Source organism: Gambusia affinis, linkage group LG16 (genome assembly GCF_019740435.1).
Source record: "Gambusia affinis linkage group LG16, SWU_Gaff_1.0, whole genome shotgun sequence".
NCBI lineage: Eukaryota > Metazoa > Chordata > Actinopteri > Cyprinodontiformes > Poeciliidae > Gambusia > Gambusia affinis.
Genome location: NC_057883.1, coordinates 13,500,420 through 13,526,054, shown reverse-complemented (window position 1 = coordinate 13,526,054; position 25,635 = coordinate 13,500,420). Strand labels below are relative to the sequence as shown.

At 35.8% G+C, this 25,635-nt stretch overlaps 2 protein-coding genes across 2 annotated transcripts in view; one reads left to right on the top strand and one right to left on the bottom strand.

The window, feature by feature from the left end:
• Positions 1-6,785: 6,785 nt before the first annotated feature.
• ccr6b (chemokine (C-C motif) receptor 6b) lies at positions 6,786-7,871 on the bottom strand. The gene has a single exon (XM_044141934.1). It carries the CDS (start codon positions 7,869-7,871, stop codon positions 6,786-6,788), a length of 1,086 nt encoding a protein of 361 aa, XP_043997869.1.
• Positions 7,872-13,524: 5,653 nt separating this feature from the next.
• Positions 13,525-25,635, top strand: part of crybg1a (crystallin beta-gamma domain containing 1a) — a 40,741-nt gene continuing 28,630 nt past the window's right edge. Inside the window, exons 1-2 of the mRNA XM_044141930.1 lie at positions 13,525-13,677; positions 13,809-14,052. Coding sequence (XP_043997865.1) covers positions 14,051-14,052 — 2 coding nt within the window. The 5' untranslated portion in view covers positions 13,525-13,677; positions 13,809-14,050. The remainder of the gene's footprint in view (positions 13,678-13,808; positions 14,053-25,635) is intronic.

Here is a 25,635-nt window from a genome sequence, read left to right as displayed (position 1 = left end):
TTGTCTGAGTTTTTGTGTGTGGAGTTATCACACACATGTGTAACATGTGCAACATGTGAGAGGAAACTATTACACGTGAATTATTTTTCCCACAATTCACATGGAAAATATTTAACAAATGTGGGGAGACTGAAATGTGAAATATTTTTTCTGGGTTTTGACATCTTGAAAATATATGTTTTAACACATGACTCATGGATGATGAAACCATCTACCGGTAAATGTGAATATTTTTCACATATTTCACTTGTAGAAATTTTATCATATAATAATATATGAGATGTGGGATTTTTTTCCCATGTTTTGACATTTGCTAATTATTTAATATAGTAACATAGGTGACAAATGTGAAAAGCTCGGCATTTAAAACTATTTCCCAGGTGTAATGTGTGGAAACCATATTACGCAGTAACAAAGACACATGAGGAATCATTTTTACTGACATCTAAAATGTTTTTCCACATGTTCACATTCGAAATTTTATACTGTGTCATAGCATGTATAAACACATGGGAAAACCATCTACTTGTGGGACATTTGACCCTGTTTCACCTTTGGAAATTATAATGTAGTCACCTAAAACAATCATCAGAAAACGTCCAAAGTAAAACATATTTTACAAATTATATTGAGTAACAACATGTTCCTTTAAGGGATTATATGGACTGACCAGCTGGATGGAAAACTGGTCCAGCAAATGCAATTCCCAGTGACAGAACAGATAAAGGGAACATGGTCTTTCAAGAGAGCAGAAAAGATCATTATAGTCCTCACAGTATAAAACCTGCCTTCACTCCTAACCTAGAATATGTGCTCTTCATTTGTAGCTGATCAGAGAATCTTTTTTTTACAATTATATTAGTGAAGTAGTGCAAACAAACCAACAATGTTGCAAAATTAGACCAAAATATCTGTTCATAAAAGATATCTATCAAAGTGTTTCTTACAGTAAAAAGACAGAGTACTGTGGTTTTCAAAGTCTCGACAAAACAAGGCTGAAGTTGCACAAGCCTCTCTCTATTTCTTCCCACTCATCACATGTTGGAATTTCATTTAGTCAATTGGCTCTCAGCATTGAAGCTCTCACTCGCCAAGGTGGGGGATTCTTTCCCCTCGCTAATGGAACGTCACTCTCATTTCCACAGAAAGGCGGATGAAAGGGAGAGAACTGGAGCACCGCTGAGGCCGGGAAATAGGTTTAGCAGTGCAGGACACAAAGGGCAACAACACAGAGTGGTGACCCTCACCAAGGGGTAAATATCATGAGATGGATTTCTGCTATTGTTTTTGCTTCAGTCAGGCAAAAAAAAAAAAGAAAAAAAAAAGCTTTTACGTTCAAGTGTTTGCAAAAGCAATTGAAGATTGAGTGTGATAGTTCCAGGAGGGATCTGTTGTTATCTGCTTAAAAATCCCCATGAATGCATTCACTGAGTAAACTCTGTAACACAGCACTGCTCGTTTTATACAAAGAATATGAAAAAGGACAAATGTGTAAAGAATCTTTGAAATATAGACATAGAGGTAATAACAACGTAAGTAAACCGTTGTGGATAAAATGTGATATAGCGTGTTGTGGTGAACTAATTAACTGATCATCTCCTTAGTTAGTCAGTTTGGTTAAGTTATTGTAGTCTGGAATTTGTGTTGTGTTCCTTTAGGAACCCCGTCTCTTGCTGCCAGGCAACATTTTAATTGAAATATGATGATGCGATCCTTCCTGGCCAGCTGGGGATCGTTCACCATGTGGATGCTATGGAGTGGGACAGAGGTCCTGCTGTGATTCTCCCTGCAGAATTCTAACTAAATTCTAACCCCCACCTATACTTGGTGGGTGAGGGGAGTCTTTGCGAAACTCATTGATTATTTATTTTGTTTTTTGAGTTACTTCAATCCACAGTTAAATGCACACTCATTCAAAAATCCAAAGCTATCGCTCAGTTTTTAAGGCCTCTAGATCTTGGCTCATACTGAGTAAACGTTAGACATATGCTAAAAATGTCTTAATGAATTCTATTTTATTTATATTGGAAGAAATCAAAAGATCCCAAAACTGTCTGATAACATGGTAACCCCTGACTCAGATGAATCATTGGTGCCATGGTTTTACAGAAAACCTTTTCCACCGTTGGCACTTTTAGGGAAGTGAATCACATGCAATTGTGGTTTTATGGTAAAAGCAGTGACTTCATCTTGGACTTACAGATGGTTTAATGGGAATAAATATTCTTTATTGATGAGGTTCTGTGGTCTGTTTTAGGAAAACTTATCTTCCAGCCTCCTTTCCTTCAAGTGCATCCAGGGCAGCCTTGTTGCAAAATGTGAAGGTAAAACTGGAAGAAGGTTTTCTGGAATGAGCCTGTGGCCATAAGGGCTTTAAATCAGCGATATAAATATTATTTTACAGTTTTGTTTTCCCTCATGAAGATGAAGACTTGTACTTTACCAAAATTCCTGAACGGTGGTCACAGGTCAAAATCAGGGCAGGTAGTGTTGCTTTACTGGGTTGTTTAATCCTAAATTTTTCAAACATCAACAAGAACATATTAAGAATCGGAATTATTATTATTATTATTATTATTTTTTTTTTTTTTCTTGAAATCTGATGCAGTTGGGCCTTAGGTCACAAAACCGTTAATGTGCTAGGTCTTTGTTTTTATTGTTCATTTAAAGTTCATTTTAAATAGGCTTTTTCTTTTATTGGTGTAAGTATCTAAACCAATGGCTTGTTGAAACTCCCTCTCTTGGCAGTCACTATCACAATCACTGTAAACCATTCCTGTATTCATTTGATCAGAATTATGGTATCTGTATCCCCCAGAAGCACTTTATGGTGAGCAGTTTTTACTGGCAGAATCCGGTAAATTAAATGCGGGCAAGATGCAATCATGAACTTTAACAAGTATTAAAGAACCTTGGAAAGGAATCCAGGCCTCTAGCATCACAGATTCTTCACCATAACTATCACTATCAGTAGGTGCTAGTATGTGACCCAGATACACATTTTCAGCAGTTGGTTTTTATCTCTGAAGAAAGTTTAAAAAAAAAATTGCTCATTATTCTGGCATTTAGAAATAGACAATAATTAAATATCAAACCATCAAAAAAATATTATATGTGGTTTTAAAGAGTGTATTTAAATATTTGACCTCAAATTGGTAGAAAACTTCTGAAAGTGAGATTCAAGCGATCAAAAATGTTGTCAGTTGCCGTCTGAATCCAAATGGTTGAAAATAATTATGACCTAAATTAAACGCAGCTCTCTGAGGGCCTCCAGTGGACGAGGAAAGAGGAACAGGCCTGTCTAAGTATTTCATACCACTTTCTTTTTACCTTCGAAGAATTAGACTTCCGGTGATTTCAATATCTACGTTGTTCAAAAGGATTGCGGTTGTTTTTTCAGGTTGCTGAATCATAAATTTAAAGATACTTTGTGGGTGGAAGAAAAGTGCCAAGCATGGGGATGTGTGGTTGTGAAATGAAAGTACCCACATGTGCCCAAAGTGTTCAAGACATAAAACCTGTATTGACGACAAGGCATTCTGCTGATTCTGCCTGGAAGTCCCCATTTCAATATTTTGGTGCACTTTGTGAAGGTTTTGCTATCTTCACACCGTCTAAGCAGGATGCGTGAGAAAAAGTGTACTTTTCCACAGAGAGATAAGGTTGAACCACAGAAAAGTCATGACCTGGAAAGCAGAGATTACTTCTTCTTTCTTTGTAATCTCTGCGTGTGTTTTATTTAAGACATCAGATAAAAGGTATTTTTGCATGCTGACGGCAAAGGTTCGTCTATTTAGGTAAAAGTTTTAATCTTGTTGCTTTTCTTTATTTTGGTGAATAATTTTCAACCACTTAATTTGTCAATGTCCATTGTAAAATAAAAAAAAAAACAGAAAAAACAAAAAGAAAACAAATTGTTAAATGTTCACAGGACGTTTTTAAAAGTTTACAGGACATTTTTAGATGTGATTGTAGCATTACAGCCGTTGACAGTAAATTTAAAAAAAACACATTTTGGTTGCTGCATGTTTAAACAGCATCCATACCTTTACTGTTTTCACTCAAGAAGGAAATTATTTGCATGCTTTTGCAGTATTATATAGAAAGTGCAAATATGTAGATGTTCAAGATATTTTTTGATAATAAAGAGTTTTGAAGAAACTCCTAACTTTGTTAAAGACAAAGAGGTCCCAGACTGAATCGTGTAAAAATGAATTTGGCTACACAGCACAAGAAAATCTAAATATGTTTATTACTGACAACTTTTTAAAATGTATGTACAATGCAATTTAACAATATTTTAAAAATCATGATCATAATTTGGAGTCTAGCGCACAGAACATTGTGGCCAAAAGAGATTGTGTCATGAAGACCAGATGCTGTTAAAAAATGTGTATCAGCATCCTTTTCTTTGGATTTAAATTCTGTTGTGAATTACTGATTAGTTAATTAACTAATTCATTCATTCATTAACACAGTTTTTTAAATATAATTTTTATTTATAGAAATATATTGCAATATTACAAACAGAGAGAAGTCAACAAAACAAGAAAAAAACTGACTCAAATAATATTTTAGGTAAAAACAGATGACAGAATGAAATGAGTAAATACTTCACAAACATATACATACTGTATTACATTTTCCTTGGGCTCTTTTATCATTTCTAATTTGATCATCAGCTGTACTGAGTAGCAGTCATTTAAAAAGGCACAGTATTAGCTGGTACTCTGAGAAAATGAACTTTAAACAGTTTCAAATATAGTTTGATAAAATCTTAGAGATCACATTGTTTGCTTATTTGTTTAATTGTCTCACAAATTTTGAACAAATCATCTTTCACTACCCTAAAAGTCCATTTTTGTCCACAGGTTCTGTCTTCATCATTTGGGGAAAACCAACGTTGGCTCAGTGGCTTATTGAGATAAACATAAAGAGGCAAAACAAGCATGACCTTTCATTTGGGAAGAAATGTTAAACAGATTCTTAAAATTCTCCCTCAAGTTACCAAATAGATCCTCTTTTACAATGAAAAATAATAAACCTAAAATGGTCTGTTGTTAAAGTTTGGATGATTAATATCCACTAAAATAGCATTTGGTCTCATAGATAAAAACATTTTAAATCTGAGTTGTTTTAAATTGCTTACAATAACTGACATCAACTTTTTCAAACCTTACTTTAAGCTTGTAGTGGGAGCAGTAAATCCATAAATCATTCTAGCATATGTTTAAGATATTTTAAAAAATATTTATTAAAACACCTACAGTTCACTGTAATGTGTATATATGGAACTGTAGCTTTTACAGTAACAGTAACAAATCCCCCTTCCAAAAAATTAAGAACATTTTATCCAGTAATAATGTAAAGACAACATAAGAATGGTTATTACTAAGAGAAAAGTTAAAAATATATTGTTTTCAGCAATTATATACAGAAAAACACTTTATTTTAAAAAAAAAACTACCATCCACAGGCCTTGTTGTATCATCCCTTTTGTGCTAAGAGCATAATATTTTTTTGAAACTTTGTAGTTTGAGAAAAATGGGACCAAATAGACATTCTCAGTTTGATACAAAACAACTTCAAAAGGACCAATGACATTATCTAAGTAATGGTAAGCTGAGTAAAAACAAAACTAGCTGTGGATTTACTAGTTTTCAACAGAGGGTTTCGTGTTTGTTTCAGTTAGAACAGGGCTGAACTTTTTCTATGTCAGTAAAGCGGTGTACAAAACAATTACTTCAAAACTGTAGGAAAAAAAATATTCTAAAAGTTTTGTGTTTTCATACTTGTCAGCTCATGAACATTATAATTAATAACACAGAATATAACTTGTAATAACTTGCAGTATTTGCTGTCATTTCTCTTGTTAACGTTGAGTATTCTCACATTTTTTTTTTTCCATTCTGCCGTGTTGACCCAGTCGGACGTGGTAGATGGAAGCTTTTTCTGAGCCAGGTTCCACTAGATTTTTCTTCCTGTTAAATGGGAGTTTTTCTTCTCCACTGCCACTACAGGCATCCTTGATATCAGGGACTGCAGTAAAGGCAACAGCACAACACAAGCAATTTTTTTTCATATGCTGGTCCAGAAGGAGTGAATTCTGCAAGTCAGTGATTTGATGCAATCTGCTAGGCTTTCTTTAACAGAAAAGTTTTAAAACTAATTTGAATGTTAAACTGAGCTTAATGTACCATTTGATAACTATGTAATGGATATCTGACTCTTAGAGAGGATGCAGAATGAGGAGAAGATAAAAGCAGACCTTGCACTACAGCACCCTTTAGATATGCTGAGTGGAGCCTATCACCACTGAATGAATGTCACTCTGTATCAGTTCCATTTGTATGACTTGTAACATTTAATCATTTTTGGCATTAAGGTCTGCTTTATACTTAACCAAATGTCATATCTCAAGGTAATAACGTTTTTAGCCTAAAGACATTTATTGTGAAACGACCCTATATGGCTACACTGACTTGAAATAAAACTGAATGTAATTAGGATCTTAATATCCAATTGATACCCCGATAAGATCTGCTTAAGGGCTTAAACTGGTGGTAGTTTGAGCTCAGGCCCTCTTGTTATCCATCCAGCCAAAACAAAATCCTCATGTGACTCACTTTCACATTCACTGGCTGATAAAAATCCTGTTACCATACAAAGGCAGGTAATATTGCTTTTTTATGATAAATTGGATCTAATTTCTTTTTGTTATTGATACATGTGGAACTACACTAAAGTAACTGGACAAGACAGATCAGAGGTTACTTGCATGGCTGTCAGACACTGAAGGATGACATGTTGTTTGAAGCCTCCGAGGTTTTCAGGCCTGAAATGCAAACGTCAGATGTCCCACGTGACGAGCGAGCAGAGTAGAGGTACTTTTTGCCAAAGCACCAAAGGTCAGACAATATTTTCCTGAAGTGGCTCCTGAACTTCACTCCAATAAATGCATAGAGGATGGGATTGAGGCAGCAGTGGAGGTAAGCTAAGCTCCTGGAAGTGGCCAGAACCGTGAGTTTGGTCTTTTCCTCCTCACAGCTTCTCTCCTTAAAAAGAAACACCGTGTGGATCAGGAGAGTCACATTGTAAGGAAAATGGCACATGATGAAGACCACAACAACTGCCCAAACCACCCGGATGGCCTTGTGCCTCTGGCTGTTGTGGGCTTTGAGCAAGGTGCACATGATGCTTGAGTAGCAGAAAACCATAACTACAAGAGGGAGAAAGAAGCCAACAGCCATCTGCAGGCTTGGCACCATCACCTTTATTAGCTCTGCAGTCTTTCTGCCTGTGAAAGTGAGCTCACATGTCAAAGTTGAAGTATGCTCTATCAGGTCAGGTTCTTTAAAGAGCTCAGTGTAGATAAGTGTGGGCAAAGTCAAAAACAGTGCAAACACCCAAACCACAGAGCAGATCAGACGGCCGTACACGACAGCGTGGGAGCGAGAACCAAAGGAGCGCCTGGCTTGTACAATAGCAATGTATCGATCGCCGCTAATGCAGGCGAGCAACAGCATGCCGCTGTACAAATTGATGCTGTAGGCCGAGCGCAACATCTTACAAGCCACAGAACCCATGGGCCACCCATTCTGCTCATTATGTGCTATAAGAGGCAACGCCACCACAAAGATCAGGTCTGCCACAGCCACATTGAACAGATAAACATCTGTCATGGTCTTGGTCCTTTTGTAGAAACCGTAGGTGATCATCACAAGAATGTTGCCAATCAGGCCGAAGGCGCAGATGATGGAGTGGATGTAGGTGTGGGAGAGGACCTCTTCAGGGGAAGGGCTGAAGCTGCAGAGCCCATCTGAATCATTTTCTGTCCAGGTTGTATCGTAGTCAGAAGTTAAATTATCCATGACTTCAAGCTGAAGAAAAAAAATACCAAAATTAGCATTTCAATGTAAATTTTTATTTTTATTTTTTTTAAACTTTCATTTTGGCCTGAAAAACTAATTACATCATCATCTGCTTTAATGAAGACACAATTAGGTCCACATGACAACTATAGATTTTGATGACACATAATTTTCATTTCTTTTTCTTCTGATTTTTTTTTACAAGTTATATTTTTTAGATTTGAATCCAACCCCTTCACACTGAACCCCCCAATAAAATCTTGCAATCGATAGTACATTGGCTCCTCTTGTGTGTTGTGTAATAGTAAAAATCAAACTGTTCTGTGAAAGTCTCAGTGATTTGTTAGAGAACATTAGCAAATAACAACACATTGAAAAGACCAATAAACACACTTTATGGGGCTCAATATAAATTCACGACACAAGTTGTAGATTTTTATATGAAAGAAATATTGAAAACCATCTATAATTTTACTTTGCATCGGTCCATCATCAAACATTATAACATTTACCAACCTAGCAATGTGTAAATAATTTTGCTTAATTCTCAATTGATATTTCATATTGAGCCAAGTATATTCTTTTATTATAAATACTTATAATTATAAATATTCTAAATTAAAAAATTGTGTTTTTGTTAGCATAGAGTATCTGAACAGTCTTCCCTTCAAATACTTTGAATGTTCTTTACTAAATTATCTTGATTTCAAAGTATAAGTAGAGTTCACAAATCTGCCAAAAGCTGTGAATTGCTCTGGAGGAAGCAATAACAAGGGGAAACAACTTACACCCTCCTGAAGAAAAACAGGTAATTATTTGACTAAACCTGCACGTACTTGGTAAATACTCATCAGTTCTTTTTCTTTTTCATGTTTTCACGAGATAAAAAACAACCAGCACTCTACTTCCGTTCTTACTTTCTCTTTCACTGACCCAATTTTGGCCCAATAAGACATTCAGGACTGAACACAAAGGTAGCAGGTTGCCGCGCTCTGTGCTTCATCTGATCTCAGAAAAAGATAACAATGGTTATCACACAGGATCTGTAATCTTTTACTGTAAGTTTATTAGTCAGAATGTTGTGTAGGTAGATCAACAAAATGTGACACATTTTGCAGATCAGCAAACTTCCATTTCTAAAGCTCAAAAGCTACTGAGTTAATAATGACTGTGGGAGGGCAGGAAACCTTTGAAATGAGTGAAAACCTTCAACAGACGGCAATGTGAAATGTTGTATTTACTAAGGTATTACTGATTGTTTCTTTTATGCGTGTTTTCTTGAAATTTAACATTGTTTATTTCTATGATTGATGTATATTTATATATATATTTACTTTACATTGTTAATTCTAAAATCATGAAAGAAAACTATTGATTTAAAACTAAAAGAGAGAGTAAGGTGAAACCTGCTGTTATCAGTGTGAGGTATTGGGTATATTTTGTGCCTTTATTATGAATTCTTATGGTTTTCTGTACAAAATCAACTCTTAAACTATATCACTCTGTGTCTACCATACATTTCATGTGTCTATGTAATATATGACTTAGTCTTTTTAAAAGAAATGAAAAACAAATATTTTCAGTGGCATAATTTATTCACATTCACCTATGTTTGATCTCATCCATTTCCAACTCTGATCCTGATTCTTGTTTGAATCGTTGTTAAATATTTTCTTAATTGTGAAATCATATTATATTTTCAATATGGAAGCTAAAAACTATTTTATGTATTTACTATTATATGGAAAGGCTTTTAATTCTATGTATTATGTACTTTTCTGGCTCTCAATCAAGTAAGTATATTTTCTCCAGTTGTTAGAAAAATGATGTGCATATCAAACATGAAATCTGACTTTGTAAATTGAACCCTTGGAACTGGACTGTCTTTGTGAAAGCAAGTGTTTAGGCAGGCTGAATGGCTGCCATGAGAGACTCAAGGATTTCTCAAACGCATGGAAAAATTCTATGCAACACTTCAGGTATGTTTTGGATGAGATAATAATAATATAACATGATATAAAGTTTAAAATAGTAAATTTTATATTGTGGCCACCTGCATGTCTGACTGGACATCTGTTTCATGAAGAGTTTTTGAGTTTAATTTATAGAGTTTTTGGTACCATTCTTCTAACTCAAGCCTTTTTCCTGTGGCATTATTTTGATGTATTATTTCCTTGTATGAAGTTTTTTGTTGCAGTTCTAACCCTTTCATGCATGAATTATGATCCTTTGTGTCAGGATATTTTTCAGTTTTTCAGGGATTATCTCACAATACTTTCTGCAAGAGTCGTCTACAGTGGAAGGAGGGACAGGGTCGGATGGCATACGTTTTTGTTTGTTGGCCATATTAGATTTAACAAAGAAAATTTCTTGCATCTGCAGCTGAAGAATAGTTGATAGTGTATTTCATGATGCATTAGAGTCCACTTCAGTGGTCTCTGATGCTTTTAGACAGCTGTCCACTGTAGTGACCACTTTGCACGAAAGGCTTAATTTATCAAATGAAATCCAATAAAAGCATCATCAATGCAGCCAGTGGATTATTACAGTCTTAAAATTTTATTGCTTATTTTTTAGTAGCATGTCATTTCTTTCCCCAATCTTGTCTTGAGGGAGAGACCTGATAAAGTAAAGCATCTTCACATTTCAGTTAACGCAACATAAAAAATGGATTGCAGCATAAAACAGATCTATGAAAATGCAATACATTTGTGATTTTTTTCCGAACCCGAAAAGGGAAGCATAGACATGTGTCTATTTTTTGACAGATTACCAGATTTGATCATTTCAAGTTCTCCAAATGCTGTTTTTGACAAAACTGACAGTTTTACGAAATGATTCCAGTTTTATTGCTTTATCTCTTGTGGTTTTCATCAGTTTTAGTCACAAGCAAAGTAAAATATAATGCATTTTTAAAATGTGATGTTATGCAACAAGCTCCTGTACTTAGAACCTGCAAAACTATCCATTTGGTCAAGCATGTTTACCTAAACAATCACTTATCAAATAAAATGTATGTCATGAACTAAAAAGTCGAGCCCTGATTTTTAAAATGAAAAAGTTTTTTTTCTGATGACCTACCTTCTGAACTGGTGATGTTCGATGTTAAACTTTGTTGTTTCAAAGAAGTAAGAAAATGACAAAGCAGGTGCAGAAACAGCTGCTGGTGAAAACAGTTTTCAGTCAAGAATTAGTTTTATGCCAAAGATACTCTGAGCACAGAAACTGAATCAGAAGAAGCTGAAGTTCTCACCACCCCTGCTTCTGTCTGAACTGATTCACTGATCTTGCACCTTTTCTTCTTAAACTCTAGCTGCTGCCCCAAGCTGCACTACTCTTATCTGATGGCTCCAATAGCAAACCACAATTATGTCTTATTCTACACCCCCTGTCAGTTTTTCCCACATGCTTTTTTAAAATTGTGTATCTTCTAAACAAACTTCAGTTTTCTAAAGTTTGCTTATCAGATTAGATCTGCTGCCTTTTCACAGGTGCAGTTAAGAGGAACCTAAAAGTTGTGAAAATAAAATTGGTTGAAAGGTGGTTGTGAAAACTGTGGCAAAGAGCAGCTGCCTCCTCTTCATCTCAATTTCAGTCTCTGAAAGCCACATGCAAGAACATCTTTCATTCTCTTCAGACCTCAAAACACCGACTTGATATGCTCTAGATTTATTTTGTTCATAAAAGTTAGTTTAATATTTTGACTTTCTAATTAATTTTTATTGCTTGTCAGTAATTTTTTTTAATTTGCAGTTTATTTAGACGGTCTTGTTGAATCAGCTTGCGTCAGGCTAATGAGTTCAAGAAAAAGCATAAAAAATTGATTAAATTATTGCTTTTGGAACAGCCAAACTTATTTATGTGCTACCTCGTCCTCACCAGCAGATAGAGCTGTCATTTTAACTATACAGTGAGGTAAATAAATGTTTGTCAAAGTTTTTCTGAAAGTAAGTAAGTACATTTCTAATGGGCCTGTTGACATTATTCCCCCAGCAGATGTCTGTCACAATCCAAATACTCAAAAATGACAATTACAAGAATATATTTTCCTGCAGTGCTCCAAGGGAGTTTTTACGTATTTCTCCAAACAAACAGTTTAATTCAATCTGATATTCGGTTCTCACTTTAGATTTTCAATTGGACTCAAGTTGAGAGATATACTCAACCATTTTACAAACTTTATTTTCTCTGTGATAAACTGAGACTTTTGTGGGGTTTTTGTTTGGATTATTATCTTGCTGGAAGAAAAAAACTGCTTGTCTGTCTTTATTAATGTATTAAATGATGCTTATTTTGACCATGAGAAAATAAACAGCCATTACTGCTGGTTGACTCCTTTCACATCATGTTGCCCTTTGCATTTCCTGTATGTTGTATGTGGGGTGATATGCAGTACTACTCATCATCAAAACCTGGTTTGTGTAGCTTGTAGACAAATTTCTATAAATGTTCTGCAGCATCCTTGAAACTATTTTTTTCATCTCCAATGGGGTCTTATACAGAGAAGTTTCTGAGAAATCTTCGTTATGATTTTCCTTGAAATAACCATTCCTGTTAGTTCTATGTCTTTCTGACGCTCACTGCAAGTAGTTCTTTGCTCTTGAACAACTCTTAGATGCCATTTTGGGTATATATTTGATAAGAAGTCTTATATCAAACACCAAACAAATGTGAACAAATGTTATTTCCAGGTTTGCATTGTGGCCCCAATCAAACAACCAGAACTTGAGAAATACATCTCTAATCAACACAGTTTGTATGTTTAACAGCAATAAGAATTTTTTATTTTTTTTAATCCATTAGGAGATTCTTCTGGCACAAAACCTTGGCAATTAAGCAACTGTTTATACATAACCAATTACTGGATGTGAATATGACCACAGTTAACTGTGGTAAATGTTATAACACATATTATGACATGTACAGATACAAAGACTTATCCCATTGAACATTCAGTCATTGTAATCATTGTAATATGTTTTTCACATGTTAGAATGAAAATATTAAGAAAACAAATGTCTCAAATATACAATTTAAAATGTATCTTTTACATAAATTAATGTGTTTCTGCCTACAAAGACTTTATGGTAAGTCCCTCTATTAAAAAAAACTTATGGCAATTAGTCAATTATGTATTACAGTTGGAAATCAAGGTGCTTGAGCCTGAGAGTGGAGAAGTTGTTGTTTCCAATGTGACGTGTCCACAATTGTTATGATTTGAAGAGCTGCTTTTATCTGCTACTGTGGTTTATGAAGTCCAAAGTCAGCATAGCCAGACACAATTGTATAACACTTCATGTTAAGTCTGCCGATAAGTTTTATGACGATGTTGCTGAGCTCATTTTCAGGTGAGGTCTTCAACTACATGGACTGCATTAGAATATGTAGAGACACCAGAACCAGATGACCTGAAGGCCGCTGTGACCTGAGTTTCCTCAGCATCTCACAGATTTTTAGCTCATAATAATGCACTAATTCTCAGAAAATGACTCAAAAGGTGTACTGAGTATACATTCTGTAAGGTACATGGACATGCTTTCTGATAAGAAATAAATGAAAAAAAAACAAACAAACAAACCTTGTCACTTTTTATTAAATATATTTGTACAGTGGATACGGAATCCCGACAGTTCTAAATAAATATCAGGCTAAATAAAATGCAAGGGTGTTTGTATTAAATCGGAAGTTGTGTCACATATTTTAATCTTCCCAGATACGGCAGCGCTTCTTCACCTGTTGGCGCGCGCCACTGGCTTTGTGGGCTCGTCCTTTGCGCTCGCACCAACTCGCTCTGCAGGTTATCCCGGTGAGTCAGTCCCCCAGGACGCTTTAAGACAAACTGCTCTCCTCATGTTGACACCTTCGTGCTGTCGGTCCCTGGCTGCACCATGAGTAAGTCCGGCACGCTGAAGGGTTTTTTCAAACAAAAATCCACAGAGAAGGAGAACAAGGAGCTGAAACGCGCCGCGACCATCCACCGGGATGATCCGAGCTCTCTGCGACTTCACGACCCGGGCCCCGTCAGCCCTGGAGACGGCAGGACGCCACCCCAGGATGGACTCATCAGTTCCCCGAAAGAAAAGAAATCAAAGCGGTTCTCGTCTCTGAGGCTCAAGAAGAAAAAGCGAAAGGATGAAGGGGGAGACGTGTTCCAGGAACTGGACAGTTTCAGCAGCCGCATGTAAGCTGAAAACAGTTTATGACTTCATGATTAAATTAATGGTCAGGTGTTAGGATTAAGTCTTTTTCCCTAACTAATTACGGATTTGTCACAGAAGTCTCAAATTATTTAATCAATTTGAATATGAAACATTGCTGACAATAAAACAAACTTTTTGCAATTCTTATAATTCATGTTACATTATCAAATCAGTCTTTGTAAATATACTGCAATTCAGAGAAGGTTTGAGACATTTGTGATTTGAGATTAAACTTTCAACCATAGTTGTTAAAAGTGATATGAAAATACAAATTGTAGCTATTCTGTATTTTTTTTATTAGACATGGATTATTAATAGTGTTTCTGGATAAAGTGGTGGCTATATGTTTCTGCTGCTTGAAGTTGTGACCTTTTGCTTTTATTACTTTATATACTTTTAGTAAATCATCACCTAATCATCATCATCATCTTCTTCATTAACGTTCAACATGTAAATGACTCTAAGCAGAAGTTAAAACAATGGAAAGTCCCTGAGTGGGTCCTGGCAGTCCATACAAACTTGCTGGAAAGTTTTTCAAATGGTGAAGGAAGCACCGCATCTAAAGTGTCTCACTCAGTGTCTGTTTTCCCCCCTGGCAGTTTGTACAATCGAAAAGCTTTGCCTTGGTGTTGAACTAGTTTGGTCACGCATCTTGTTGAGTCATGATATTTTAAAAAATGTTGAGGTAGGAGGCCATGAAGGTGTCGTTTACATTCTGCATTTGTTGCATCTTACAGTGTCCAGTATTAGGTTATGCTTAAGGTAAAAAATTATCTGTCTTTTGAACTTGATAATGAATTGACATTTACTTTATCTCTGGTATGAGTCTTGTATCCTCGGAGTTATATTAAACATTGAGAGTAAACAGATCTCTGTCTCTGATTTGAAGAGTCTATATTACCAGCAGCTTTGAAATGTATTTGGGTTCACACCTTTCAGTGGTTTGTAGATGATTCATTATATCATATAAAGTTTCACAAGCCATTGCATTGATTTAAAGATTAGTGTGATATGGGTCGTTTTCCTAAAGTTGAGCTTTGGAAGAAACTTCTTGACAATTTGTTTTTATGTTTTTTTACAGAGACCAGTAAAGACACCATTACAATCTAATGTAACCAACTGAACATAACATTATGTTCTAGTTTTTTAGTTGGTTAGATAAATAAACTCATTCTGGTTATGTTTTAAGCAGTGAAATTAAGCAGTCCTAATTTAGGCCTAGATTCACAACATCTAGTATGTTCCCTGCATGCTTTGTGAATCTTAACCTCATTGAATCCAGTTGAGCCTTGATCTCTAACTTTTCATAACCAAAAAGAATGACTTCTGTCCTTTGTATGTTCATGTGTTGACACGGGAATATAAAGTTGCTTGTTGTTGTAACAGATGTTGCAATGTCTAGCACAGAACCATATACTTTTACCCATTTTGTAATTTGTCATGATCAACTACAGCACCAAGTACCAGACTGCATTGAGAATTAAATTCTTTATAGTTTTTTGGGATCTACATAAAAATAAATAGCATCAACTGGCTAAGCATTAACTTATAAGTGGTCTGGATCCAGGAATATCTTTGTCATCCTTGGCCGAGATCTTGGTCTTGCTTTTGTTGTCAACGCAAGCAACAACTGCAGATCATTGGAAAGAAAGAAAACCTGCTGCACAGGATTGGACACATTTCCTTTTCCAGTTCAATTATATGTGACTCAGACAGGATGGAAATGTGTCAGGTGATCTGGGTAAATACGACTAATGCAAGTGACGGGAGAGATAAAAAAACAACATATGCAAACAGGTCATATTCAGCCATGACATACTCCCTTGCCTATTAACAAGAAAAACAAACTACTGAGTCAGTTGTAGGATTGTTTATTCAGGTTGAAAGAACTTAATAGATTGTTTTTGATAAGATATATGTGTGAATTTACTTTCTTTTTTGTTCCAAAAAAATAAGTTTGGTTAGTGATGCTTTTTAAAAATCCTTTATGAAACAAAATATTTACAGACGCACATTTGAGATGTCACGGATCTATCTTAACAGTAGTTCTTAGTCTAACACACATAACTGAAAACCATATTTCAGTAACATTAACAGTTCCAGTTTGATTGCTCGATATTTGGAAGTGAGGCCAACATGAACTCAGTGGCTTTTTTCACTTCCTCCACTTCCATTCCAAAACAGGGCAGAAAATGTATGTAATTGTTCAAAACTCCTCCCTCTGTTTACTATTTGAAATTCAACTGGAGAAATCCCAGATGGAGCACTGAAGGGAGATGAGAATTGAGTGGAATTGCATCGGAGGGACATGAAATTAAGCTAAATCTAGTAAAAAGTGATTTATATGAATAAAGTACTTGGGACTTCCAGTATAATATCTTCTAGGTTATATATTGGCTTTTAGGTCCATCCATAATCTAACATGCTTATCCTTTTAGGGTAGCGAGGGGGGCTGGTGCCTATGTTCTTTGGTGAATGGGCAAGAGGCCAGGTACATCCTGGACAGGTTGCCAAATGAGATGTCAAGGATGTACCTTAACAGTAGATAACCTCTGAACTGCTGCCCTGGTTTGGTTTTTGGACTTTGGGAAGAAACCTGAGTAGCAGGCTTCAGCCTTTGTAAACATACGAAGACTGAAGCCTGGTACAGTCTCCATCAGATACAAATTGAGACCCTAGCTTAGCTGCTCCAGTCAGAGGCAATGTTAATGACTCTTACTGGAAGCAAACTAATATTGCTTCCAACGAGAAGCAACATTTTACTTGAATAGAAAGATTACTTTAAACCTTTTTTTTTTCCTGTGGTTTTGAATAGTTTTGTGGCTGTCGGTAAAAACCTAAAAATTAATGAAAGACTGTGGAGTTACTCTGTTGCATTGCAGTGTTACTCAGTTTGCAGAAAAAAACAAAAAACAAAAAAAACGTTAGCATGTGCAGTAAGGCATGGGACTAGCACAGTCTGTTCAAACATTCTGATAAAAGTAAGGGATTGGCACTGGTTCAGCGTTTGAGTGGTGATGGAGGCCTGAAGATCTCTGAAAGTTTCCAGTATGAAAACTTGCACAGTTTCAAAATAAGCCACTACTAGATCAGATAATCCAGTCATGCTCTTCAGTTTTCCTGTTGGTTTTTTGGGTGAGGGTGTGGAGGCTTAATGTGTGTATAAAATTAAGCCTTTTCTGCAAACATCTCCTGTGGTCTCTCTGTATAACTGAATTAATAAATAATATTCCTTTTATGCCATTCGTATCTGTTTTGTTAATATTGCTAATCTTCTTGGAGATTATCTTTTTGTTTTACTTTATTGAGCTCAAATCTGATCTTTCTGACTGTCTGGGTTACCTGGGAAAGATGTGATGAAAGATTTGCTGTAATATTTCTCTTGAAATCTGGTTATGGGTTAGTTTAATCCATACATTCTAAAAAAGTGTCAATTATACTTTAGGGGAAATTTCCAATTATAAAACCTTTGTATAACGGGTGATGAATCACTGATTTGTCATTCAGAGCTGACAGACAGCCTACATATGTTTTTAGGTGGGAAAACCTGTGCTATGAGCTTCCCGGTGGACATAAAAAAATAAGACAGAACCGTTAACACAAAGGAGATGTTTCTATCAAACATGCCAAGAGTTTCTTGCTTTATCTAATCATATAACCTGTTTTGATTTGCTTGGGGGTCATTGTTCTTTTTGAGCAAACATGCATTTCAATTATCTAAGAGCTGATCTTATGTACATTTTATAGCTATTGGGTTATTCTCTATTTTAATTATGCTTTCAGTAGTAGCATGTTTGATTGAACAGGCCCCAGCATGATGCTACCACATTTATGCATGTATCTCCAGAAGGAATTTAGCTTGTGGAAATGCTCGAAGGTGTTGATAATGGAGTTTGACTCGGAAAAGTGTTAGAAACATGTGGCTTTCTTAATATTGTCTATGTATAATTCAGCAGTAGTGCTGTATGTATGTGCTTTATCTTGTAGGCTTTGAACCTGTAAGTAAAACTTTGACCCTTATAGAAGATCATAAAACTTTTACAGATAAAATCATTGAACCTGTTTACTGTAAGATCATTACATACTGAAAAAAGAAAGCTTAATGTGACTTATTAAAAGCCCAATATTAATATGATGCTAATTCCCATGATAAATATATGTGAGCTAGAAATAGTTGCTAAAAACATGGCTCCATACAGAGAAATGTTGGGTGAAAAACCTGAGCACATTAACTTCAGAGTTCATTCATCAAAACAAATGCTTCTAAACTCTTTCTATTTACCAACTGAAAACAAGACAGTTCCAGTGAAGTTTTTAATGCCAACTTTCAGGTTTTGTTAGTTGTCTTTAAACTATGCTGTATGTAAGACAGTGTTTAACTCATGATGTCTAAGGTTGACGAATGAGGAATCACTTGATGTTACTTTTGCTTTCTCATTGTCTGTGCACTCAAGTGCAGTAGAGGTGAATTTGACCGATCAGCATTGATCTGCCCGAACTACTGCTTATCAATATTTTTATTTTTATAAACTGCATGTTTTTCCCTTTGTTCTTGTGAGGTACAGTTCCTTAACAAATGAGCCAAGAATGTGTTGCCTGGTGCCAAAAAACGCCCCCCAACAGACCTACAAATATTAGATCCAAAAAAGCAGACTGGAAGGGTGGATTAAAAATGCTCAGACCATATTTGAATGTTTGTTTGTACAACATGAGCTCTGAAACTTTTGACTGTTGGATCTGAGCTTTTGTTCAATGCTGTATACACACACCTGTCCACGCCTACTTATTCATATTCAAACAGAAATGTGTTGGATTCCCACAGATGTAACTTTATGTGTAGGATATTTTACACAGGACATTTTGTGTCCTGTGTAAATATTGACACAATAGTCAATGTTTGTTCTTTTACACACTAAAGTACAGGTTCTGTATGTCATTTAAATGAGCAAAAGTCCAGAAAATATGTGAAGTACACATATTTTAATTTCCACCCATTTTTTTCCCAACACCATTTTGTGTTAAGGATGTCTTGTTTGTGATTGATGAAAATGGTGCTCTTTCACTGGTTAATGCTTACATGTTTCACAGTGATGCAAATCTGTTTTTAGTTACTGTGTGTTCTGCTGAACACAATATTTAAAATCTATTTCAACGATGCTTTGAAGCTTAAGTAATTTTTACAAAGTTTGTTAGAGCTGTGTAAGGGCTTTACAAGAAGGGCTTTACAAAGAAATTTGTAGCAGCTTCTTAGATTCGTATCTCTGTGAAGAATTTAGAAACAGTAACTCGACATAAAATGGCCTACAATTTAAGCAAGTCCAACCTAAAAGCAGAATGAAAGATACTAACAGAAGTCTTTGATGCTGTTGATGTTAAAATGCATGCAAGTCCAAGAGATCTGCAAATTGGATTTAAATAGTTGTTGTTTAATTATGTCGGAATATGCAGATAATGACACCTGATTACTACTCAGAAAAGTCCAAACATAATTTTTTACACCCAGGCAGAGGTATCATAGTTTGGGGTTGCTTTGTTGCAGGTATTTGTCAAGCTTAACCTCACATAATCCACCATGATTTACAGCACTGATCAGTGTGCTTTAGAAAAACAAGACAATTCACTAAAACATTTAGTTGAAGTAGAGCTGGAACATTATATGACAATGAACCAAAACTCACCAGTAAATCTACCAAAAATTAAGTACAAAACTCTGATGGGTAATTCTCAGGTCAGACACTCACTTTTGTTTTCTTAATGCACCAAAACTCCAGCCGCTGCAGTCACAAAATATGGCAACCAACCAACAGCATGTACTTTAAGATATTTTTGTGTTTAATAAAATGTTTGGTAAACTGCGTGGGTTAGGGCATCAGTTCCTACATTTTCTGTTGGATCAAAAAACCAGCAGCTTTTTTTTTTTCTTCTATATAGCCCAAATTGTAATCTGCAGGTCAGACTGCGAAAATAATTGAATGGAAATAAATACCACATTGGACTTTTTTGTCTCAGAGACTGGAATGCACATAAATCCCTAATTCTCACACATCAACAGATCTATCATTCCCTAAAGCAGCTCCAGTTAATCCACAACCTGATTCCTGGTGGTTTTTTGGCAGTAAACCAGCACATTTTAAAAAAAAAACTACATATCAGCCCTCTGGAGTTTCTTGAGCACTATAAAAAAAATCTTAGGCAGTACAGATATTACCTAATTTCTAAAAAAAAGTCATGGATATTTAAAACATTTTTATTTTCTGAGGAATTTAAGTAGATGGTCACAGGAACAGGTGTCCTAAAAAAAAGCCTAGTTAAAGTATTTGTAATTTCTCTGTTCTTACTGACCAGGAACATTAGTTCAGAGTGACAATTTCCTGTAGAAAGCAAAAACAAATCACCTGAAATCTTGCCTGTCGCTCCAGGGACAAGCTAGAGATTGTGCAACGTGGTGGCATATGAATGCTTTACAGTGAGATGTTTTGCTTTTTGAAACCTTAAACAGGTTTGAGGGCAAAAAATTTCTTCTGCAGAAATTGCCTCCTGTAAAATTGAATTCAGAGCTTTCCCATTGTGTTCAGTCTTCCATAATGTTCCACAAGTATTAACTTGCTTAAAACTACTTGCCCGGAACACGGTGTGCTAAATAGTAAAAAATAATTTAATTTAAGTCCCCAAGCAGATAAATTGCCTTAATAATCAAGGTACTTGAATCATTCAATAAATCATTACAGCCTTACTTATATTAAGGAGGTACTAAAGCTTTCTTCAGCTTAAAAGAAACAACACTGAAGTTATTATGTTACACTCACAGAATTGAGCTCAATACAGCTCTTATAAACATCATTTCATCTCCCTGAAATATGAAGCTCATTTCTTTCCTTCTTACTCTTTCCTTTAGTAATAAAAATAATCTGGGCATGCCGTGGTGGTGTAGGGGATAGCGCGACCCATGTTTGGAGGCCTTGAGTCCTCGACGCAGCCGTTGCTGGTACGACTCCCGGACCCGACGATATTTGCCGCATGTCTTCACCCCTCTCCTTCCACCCTTCCTGTCAGCCTACTTTTATATAAGGGACACTAGAGACCACAAAAGACCCCCTGGAGGGGAGGAAAAAAATAAATTTAATTTAGTAAAAAAAATAATCCCGATGTAGATTAATTAAATTCTCAGTTGACTATTATTTCTCACAAACTATGAAAAATAAATCTTGAGAAATACCAACATTTATTGAGGATTGTGAAAAAGACCTTTAGTCATATTTGGTCAGCAGTAGTTTTGGCCTTGGAACTCTCCCAAAGATGACATTGTTGTCTTGACTCGTTCTTTCAGTCATAAACAATGATCTTAACTGAGGAAAACTGGGCCTGCAGTTCTTTAGTGTTGTGTTGATTAATTATGGTAGGTCTGCCCATCCAGGGAAAGTTCTCCACTTTTCCATGTTCTCTCCATTTGTAATTAATGGCACTCACTCACTGTGGTTCACTGATATCCCATTGTACACAGGGGTGATTGGCAGCACTTAGACCTTCCTCTTGGCTCAGATTGGTTATTTTTGACTGGGAGAGGTGCATTTTTATAGACGACAATAACAGTAGTAGGGGAACTTGATATTTGTCAAAGATTATCTGCCTCATATTACAATTTCATGATATATTCACAGTTTTAATAAAGATGTAAAAATCTATGTATATATTTTTATAAATGTTAGAAGCTGTAGCTATAATTATAAAAGTTAAAAACTTGTTTTGATCCAAAAGGTTTTGATTTAGATTTGCATGATATTTGATTATTTTTAAGTACAGCCAAAGGTTTAGTGATCAATGACCAACTTCACCTGTTTTATTGTAGGGAGGGCTTACAGCATGTTGGATTATTAGTACAGAGTCTGGAAATGTATAGAAGTGAATAAAACTTGTTTGAAGTATTTTCCAGGTCTGGATAAGTATGGATATCCCATTATCTAAATGTTATGTGCTTCCTTTCTTCAGTCTCTGCTTCTGTCCTCACTCAATTGTCTTGTTCTCATTCTTTCCTTTGTTCCTTTTCTCCTTCGTTAGTGAGCTCCTCCCTTTTCCACATCATCGGTTTCATTTACACCCTCTTGTCCTCCCTTCATAAAAATCTTCTATCTAATTAATATCTATGGTTCCTTTCTTCTCCAGACACCAACAGGTTGAAAACATATTTAAACAGTTCAAGAAAACAATATGTTTTAATTCAGTGTAATTGCTGTCAGCTGATAAAACAAGTCCATCCACACCACCTCCCAATCTGCGTGTGTCAATTTCCTACAACAAAACACAACTGAAGGTTATTACTCAGCATCCAAACATTTAATCTCATCAAATGAAAGATTTGACAAAAAAAAAACAACCTTCCGTGTCTGGCAAGTAGGTTGCAGGAAGTTATTTTGCCTTAGCTGGAATTTTTTTGTAACCTTTTTCTGCATTCTCTCAGCTTGCTTGCAGTCAGTGTTTGCATCTTGAACACCGCTTCAGTTTTGTAGATTTTCTAGTTGTTAACATAATTTTATTAAAAGTTTTTTTTTTTATGCCAGTTATGAATTAATGAGCTAATAGCTAAGAAATGTTTATACTGCTTTATTAACACATACAAGAGGCATAGAAGAATTGGAACAAAAGACAGAAAATATAAAATTCCAGTAAAGGTTTCTATCTGTGCTTCCAAAATCAACATGTCATTACTAGGAGTTTCTTTGTTCATGTGGTATTGTGCAAACCCCCTCTTTTCCCAAGGGGGATTGTAAACATGACATACAGCATACCTCCACAGCACCTGACATTCTGCAGGATGCAGAGGAGACTCTTGTCTCCATGCAGACCAGTTCAGGAGAGGTTGTTGAAACTTGAGCAGACAAATGCTTGAAAGCTTTTGCAAACATCTTGGCTTGTTTTGCACTTCGCTCCCTGGTTGCGGTTATTGGTCCAGATGGGAGCGTAACGGCTGCAGCCTACTGGTTGTTGCAGAACCGCCTCTCTTTGGCAAACAGGGCCCTGCAGCAGTCCTTCCCGCCACTCCCTTGTGCATCGCCAGGCGCTCTTATGAACAGCAGCTGTTTTTGATTCACAGTAGAAATCCTTGCAAGAATTATTACTTAACATTTATTTGTGTCTTTGTGTTGCATCAAACTAATATGTGGAGTAAATGTTAGAAAACAAAGTGCCAGATTCTGCCTTTTGCTACATTTCATCCCAGTGTTGAGCAATTTGACCTTGGAGAAAGAATTAACAAGCAGAAGTCCAGCCTTTGTATTGTCTCAGCTTGCATCTTATTGTGTGCAGCAGTGTGTGGTTTGGTTTCTTATGACTCCCTAAAACGTTCTAACGTCCATCTACAGCTCCCAGTGACTCATTAAGCCTCTGGTCTTCCAAAGAGAGTCTGAGTCACTGGTTGAATCTCTTCCATCCCTTGTTTGAGTTTATACAGTGGCTGCAGCAGGCTTACTGAGCTTACTGGAATCATTTTTGCCTAATTTCACCTATTTGTCTCATAAGAAATGCAGGCTGATCATTTCCTTTGCATCAACTTGCTTGATCATTTTTGAAAAATCGCTTTAGAGGAATCTGGGTGAATTGTGTTGGTTCTGTGAAATCCTAGAAGAGGGTCAGATCTGAAACAATTCAAGGTCACGTTAGTTTATTTTCTGTGCTGGTCTCCTCCTTTCTCAGATGGCGGGAGGGAAGAATGCAGCTTTGTCCTCAGATACAACATTTTATAAGTACCCAGAGACGATGACCGATCCTATCAAACTTCATTCTACCATTAAATTCTTTTCTCTAAAGCTTCTTATCAGCTTACAGTAACACAATATTAGCTTTGATCAGCTGTAGTTCAAAATGTAGCACTATTAGCTTCATTATAACTAGACTCATTTTTGAATACTAAACATTATTTTAAAGTTGTTTGTGAACAACACCAGGAAGGCAATTTTAGTGCTTTAGAATAATTTAGGATGGGTCAAATTATGTCTCATCGATTACAGAGAATGCCTTGCGAAACATGATTTGTGAAATCTTGACTTTAGATTTTTACTTTTGTGAAGAAAGCATTGTTCTTGTGAACTCAATGTCATTTGCCGTTTCATTTCCTGAGTTGATTGTATCGCTACACAGCTATTCTTCACTACCCTTTTAATTAGATCAAACTTGTGAAAGATATATGGTTAAAGAATTGTCTGTTGCCATGGAATATTAAGGACTTAGAAGCAAACCTTCCTTATTAAAAGTTTCCTTAAAACAGTGGAGCTTTGTCTGCAACTTAGGAGGTTCAGGCGTGTTGGAGCCGGTTTGTGCCTGCAGCCTGATAGACTGAGGTTGCCATATTTCACACAAGTCATCCCTCAGTTGAAAAATGCTGGAGGTTATTTTCAGGACTTTCTGTGCAAAAAGAAGCATCAGTCACATTTTCTCTTAGCTGTGTTTTAAAGGTGACATCCGGTTCTCAGCTACAGATACCTGCATATTTTTTTCCACCCCTGCTGCAGACTCAAATGGGATGAGTGGTTGTCAGAAAACATCAACTACTTTTTCAGCAATCAGTGAACATTCCTTTATTCCATTTTGTTTATTGATTTGTTTGTCCAGTTGTTTCTTCATTGCCTCATTGTTTTCCATCCTTTTATCTTCTCTTTTTTTTCCATTTATCTGCTCAGATGGCAATTTGTTTATCTGTCTATTCTTCTGTTAGTTTGTCTATTACATGTTTGCCCATTGGTTATTACCTGTCTTTTTTTATTTCTTAGCAGTTAGATTTTAATTTTTTTTGTAAATTAATAGGGAACTCTTTTATTTGTCATTTTATGGCCTAAAACGAATTGAGAAATCTAGAAATCTTATTCTGTAAAAGGAAGAAGATTATAAATGAAGGAACCCTGCAGGAACCATGTGATGACAAGTTTGAGTACAAAGTTAATCAGTTATCAGGTAATAGGTCTTTTGGTGATGTATAAATTCATCTTTTGTATAGCTTATTATTATTATTACTATTATTATTATTAGTAGTAGTAGTAGTAGTAGTAGTAGTAGTAGCAGTAGTAGTAGTAATATATGGTCAGCTAATGTCTATTACATGTTCAAACTTAGCTCATAAACAAATCAAAAATAAAGACATGACAATGGAAGTAGCGCAAAAGAAAAGCAGTGTTTAACAGAAGTTAAATTTAAGATGCTCATGAAGTGTCTGAGACTAGATTAATCATGTTAAAATGGATTTAAATGCTTATATTTCCTTTAGCTTATTTTCCATCATCGGAAGCAACATCAAATGTATAAATATATTAAAATGTCCATTAATTGTATCACTTGAGCTGTAAAATAAAAGAGAAACAATATTTTGACATGTGGATTGACAGCGAGTTATGTAGATTTAACACAGATACGATTCTGATTTGGGAAAACACCAGGATGTCACAAGATGCAGCTGCACTTCTGCAGGGCATATCCATCCTCTGCTGCACTGAAGGCATGACAGCCAACAGCACACAATAAATCAGCTCTCATGCTGGAGGCACAGACGACAGGACGACAGTCTCATCTCAAGAGGACGG